Here is a 5,366-nt window from a genome sequence, read left to right on the forward strand (position 1 = left end):
TACGAATGAATCAAAAAAAACACCACCCTTATCTCAGCTTATCGATTGCTAAAATCCTCATTCCGGTCCTCGTTACCTCTAGCTTTGACTATTCTAATGCGCTCCATGCCGGCCTTCCACATTCTATCCTTTATAAACTTGAAGTCATGCAAACCTCTGCTACCTTCACCCTAACTTGCACCATGTCCCGTTCACCCAACACTCCTCTGCTCGCTGGCCCATATTCTCTGCTAGATAAATAATGCGTTGATGCTAAAAATTTCATCATTGTTTTCAAACTGTACCACGTCTTCGCATCTTCCTATCATTGTAACATCCTCCAGTCGTACAACCATACTTGAAATCTGTGCTCCTCCAATTCTGGCCTCTTGCACATCCCTGATATTAATCGCTGCACATTTGACAGTGTTGCGTTCAGTTGGCAAGACCTCAAAACCTGGAATTCCCTCCCGAAATCTCTTCGCCTAATTAGCTCTCTACATTTGTCCCTTTTCCTCACTAAGACGCTACATCAAACCGAACTCTTTGACCAAGCTGTTTGTAATCTGCCTGAATATCTCCTTTCTGGTTCGGTTTCCACTTTTGCTCGTGTGAAGCCTTTGGGAGGTTTAACTCCGTCAAAGGCGCTATACAAACACATTGTGTTGTTGTTGCTTCACCTATCATTCAGGGATAGATTTGAAAATGTCTGAGACCAATGTGCACAGTTGGTTGCAGGTTGTGTGATAAACGGACAAAATCCAATATTATATAATATAAATGCAAAATGCTGCAGATGCCGGAAATCTGAAATAAAAACAAGAAATGCTGGAAACACTCAGCAGGTCTGGCAGCATCTGTGGAGAGAGAAGCAGAGTTAATGTTTCAGATCAGTGACCCTTCATCATATTATGTTCTTTTTATTTAAGCGCAGTGTGTGAGTTGTGCTCGAGTTGTCGAATATATATTTTGTTCATGATCCACCCGCTTAAAGTGTCTGTAATCCCCACTATGTTCAGGTTTTTGTACATCTCTCTCCGTGCTCTGTATCACTGTGTGTCTGTAATATCTACCATGCTCAGGTTTTTGTACAGCTCTCTCCCTGTTCTGTATCACTGTGTATCTGTAATCTCCACCACGTTGAGGTTTTTGTACAGCTCTCTCCGTGTTCTGTATCACTGTGCTGTGCGCCGACTCAGTGCACAATAATACACAGCGGAGTCGCTCAGTTGGAGGTTGTAGATTTCTAACCGGCTGATTTTCTCGGCAGTATCGATAGAAGCAGAAATGCGTCCCCCGGCTGCGTTTTCCTTGTTTTGATCTCCTGAAGTGTGTCTCTGAAGCAGGTATTTCGGAGCCTGCCCTGGGGACTGACGGTACCAGTGTACTGTGTATTGACAGAGCCCTGAATATTCGCAACTTACAGTAACGATGTCACCGACAGCAGAGGTTTGTAGAGGCGGACTCCGGGACACCAGGGAACTGGGATCTGCAGTATGAAAATGAATATTATTGTGTCTTTAGTTGCTGTTTAGGCTGAAACACCTATCAATCACAGGCATAACTCAGACTTCCGCGGGAGTGCTGCTTTGTTTATTTCTTTCAGGGGATATGGGCGTGGCTGGCCAGGATAACATTTATTGCCCATCCCTAATTGCCCTTGGGAAGGCGGTTCTTCATTTGAAGCCCGGTTGAAGTTTTTTCACTTTAATTGGCAAAAGAACCAGCTCGGAGCTGTGGTGAGATTTCTGATCTGGGATGCACTGCCTGAAAAAGCGGTGGAAGCAGATTCAATAAAAGCTTTCAACAGGAAATTGGATAGATACTGGAGAAGGAAGAATTGGTTGGGCTGTGAAGAAAGAGCAGGGAGAGTGGGACTAATTGAACAGCTCGATCACAGACAAGATGGGCTGAATGATTTCATTCTGTGTTGTATCATTCTATAATTACTATTACATTTCTGGTTCTATTTTTCTTGGTGAAAGACAAACAGTGGAAACGTTTTAATAGTCTATTCTCCTCACGGAGACAATCACCTTCCAAAAAGAAATGTTTGACCGAGCGTAGCGCCGTTGTGTTGTGTTTAACTGAGCAGTGAAAATGCAACATAATGCAGTGAGATACATGAGAACGATTGAGCCAAGTGACGCTTAACATCTTTGCTTTGAAGATCAGAGTTTAACTACAGGTTCACGCTTCAAAGGAGTTCCTGTCTGCCTCAAGCTCTTATTATATATTTTATACCCATTACGGAGCCCGTTTTGTTCAACTTCACTTTAATCTCGGATTTATATGGGTACTTTCATTTTATTTCTAAGTCTGGATCACTCATTTTGTACTAGTTTCGCTTTTTGCCATCATGGGAACTTGTCCCAAAGTCTCTCAGTTGTCGGTTGGTTTCAGTTTGTGCAGTTTCCGCAGTGGTTTAACTGTTACTAACTGGGAACAGGTTCTTCCGGCTCTCTGATAATTTCAGTTCTTGCAGCCACTGGCTGAGTATCTACCCTGTTCTCAAAGCGATGAAAATTGAATATGATCATTAATCTGCAGAACCGGAATTGGCCATTCGGCCCTACTGGTCTATGCGGGATTTTATACTCCACAGGAGTCACCTCCCGCTTTAATAACCTCTTCCCGTCCTGACCTCTTTGTCCCTTTATTCCTTTCTCCCTCCTGTATTTTCAAGCCTCCCCTAAAGTACATCAATGGCATATTCTCCAACTCCCCCTCTCTGCCAGGGTGTTCCAAGTTCTGACTTGTCTCTATGTAAATAAATTCTTCCTAATGTCTTTATTTTTCGATCAGTGACTATCTTATATTTATGGCTCTTTGTTCTGAACTCACTGATAATTGAAAGCATTATCTCCACCTATATCCTTTCCAACAATTTTTGCATTTTAATGATGTCGACCAGTTCTCCTCGCTGTCTTCTCTTTTCCGGATATAAGAGCCTGGGGCTGTTCAATCTTTCCAGATAGGTGTGGATTGCTGTTGATGTCTTTTCTCAGGTATATTAGAAATCCAAAAGTGAGAGAAAGTCCAGAATCTAATCGCAGCCCGTCACTCCAGTGAATCTCACTTCCGGGTATTGGGTTGTGTTTGAACAGCCCTGAGACCGGAATCTCCAGACACCCGCCTGGCCAATGAAGTCTGGTATGTCTCACCCTTTCGATTAATTATTTCTAGCTGGTATTAAATGGACTTTCTGCCAGTCTGCAATCGTTCCCTAGGCTATTCCCTGTGCCCTTTTTATAAGAACACGAATTCCTCGCTCTCACTTATTCACTGCTCACTGTTACTTCAACTGACAGTAACCAAGGATGCAGATCCATTTCTGCAAACCTATCTCTCATACATGAAGAATACCTATGACCTAGAATGTCACAGAATGTATAGCACAGAACTAGTCCATTCGGCCCAAATGGTCCATGCCGAACATCGATACCCGCTGCTCCATGTCACCTTGACATGATATCATTCTATTTTTTTCTCCCTCAAATGTTACGGGAGCTCCCCCTTGGATGCACTGATTCTTTTCTCCTCAACTGCTCCACATTCCAACCACTGCCTGAGGGATCACATTTCCACTGAATGGTTTTGTGGTGTTATTAAGAACATAATGACCATGAGAGATGAGCAATAGTCAGCCACACAGCCGATGTGGAAAGCCTGGAACTAAGAGTCAAAGTCCGAGGACAAAGAGTGACTTATTTATGACTTTGGTCAGTAGACATGTCATCACTCAGACAGTTGTGAAACTTTGGGCCTGTCTAACCCAGACGGCTTTAAATGTTCAGTCAATTACTACACCAGGTTGGGACACAGCAACGCTCTGGAGAATTGCTGCAAGACCTCTGCACTCATATACTCCAAGGGACTTGCAATAAAGGCTAACATAATAATCCCCTTCCTAATTGCTTGCTGTACCTGCATTTCAACGTTCTGTGACTGTGATTCATGCTCATGTTACACCAAATCCCTCTGAATGACAATATTTTCAACTCTCGCACCTTTTACAAATATTCTTCATATCAAACTGAACAGGATTATTGAATTTTTGAGGAGGTAACAGAGAGAGTAAACAATGGCAATGCAGTTGATGTAATTTATCTGGATTTTCAAAAGGTCTTCGATAAGGTATCCCATAATAGACTAAAGAATAAGGTCAGAGAATGCGAAGTCAAGGAACTGATCCACAGGCTTGACTTATCATTTCAAATTTACTAAATTAACATTGGGATTAGATTGTATCCCTTATTTAACTGTCGGTATTGGATAGGCCGCAGCAGGTATCGAAGGGGTCACTTTCGGGTTAGGTTCACTCTCCCGGTACCTCATTCACACTGTCCGGCCTGGAATGGAATATTCTTCCGAAGAGAGAGAGAGCTCTGACACCCTGCCCGCGCTCAAAGGGACAGGCAGAGCTTCCTCAGTGACAGTGAACAGCGGGAGCGGAGGCCGGAGTCTCGACTAGCTGCGCTCATTTAAACCAACTGTGGATCAGAGTGAGAAGGAGTTTGGGATGTTTTGGGGATTCTGCGAGGTCCACGTTCAACCGCTGATGTTCCAGATGGGGTCAACACCCCGCAGACTGCCTTCTCTGTGGGGATCTCACCTCATCTCTCCAGACTCAAACCTGGACCGTATTCCCCGTTCACAATTTAGTCCGAATCACAAATTGCATTGAAAACGTTCCATTAGGGAACTGCTCTGTTTTATTTTTAAGGGAGTGAGGTGATATTGATCGCGATTACAAACTGAGGGTGAACATTTACTCTGACAGTCTGTAACACGGCGGGTTTTGCAGTCACTTACCGGCTGTGATAGTCACCACCGTCCCGGATCCATCCACGTATCTAGTCTCGTAATTGCCACCCCAGTAAACACAGTGTTTCAAGTCAGCATCAAATCCCCCGTTACTTGGTGAGATGTGGAGATATTAGTTAAACGCGAGGACTGCGGCTTCCGGTTCCAGCTGTTAGATCAGGATATCATCTGGTGTCAGGGGCTATTAACTGGGATCAGTCATTTCGAAACAGCATTCACTGACACGGTTCCAGGGAAAGAAATCGTCATCCGCGCACACTGGGCATTTATAAAATTCAAGATGTTAACGGCAATAGTCCAATCTCATTATAAACTAGATTGTCGAGCAGACGGTTGGAGGTGGAACTGTGGGGTTTAATGACAGATTCACTCCACTTTTTCATTTGTTTCTGTGATAATCGACAGCGAGAGTTTTTGTACCGCGGGAATCCGAGGCCCATCACTGTGTGTTGTTTCTGTACTCAGCTTTACAGTAATAGGTGGCGCTGTCTTCAACTCTCACATCTCCAATTTTCAGGGAAAATGTCTTTTCTGCCTTATTCACCGACACAACAAATCGC

General features: G+C 43.8%; 1 gene segment (V, D, J or C); it reads right to left on the reverse strand.

Moving 5' to 3' along the window:
* Positions 1-1,154: 1,154 nt before the first annotated feature.
* LOC137348560 (T cell receptor alpha variable 40-like) lies at positions 1,155-4,912 on the reverse strand (the record flags this gene model as incomplete). The annotated part of the segment is given in 2 exon segments: positions 1,155-1,468; positions 4,795-4,912. Coding segments are annotated over 2 exon segments (432 nt in total), but the record flags the coding sequence as incomplete, so codon positions are not given.
* Between the last annotated feature and the right edge of the window lie 454 nt (positions 4,913-5,366).

The sequence above is a fragment of the Heterodontus francisci genome, chromosome 34, assembly GCF_036365525.1.
Source record: "Heterodontus francisci isolate sHetFra1 chromosome 34, sHetFra1.hap1, whole genome shotgun sequence".
Lineage (NCBI taxonomy): Eukaryota > Metazoa > Chordata > Chondrichthyes > Heterodontiformes > Heterodontidae > Heterodontus > Heterodontus francisci.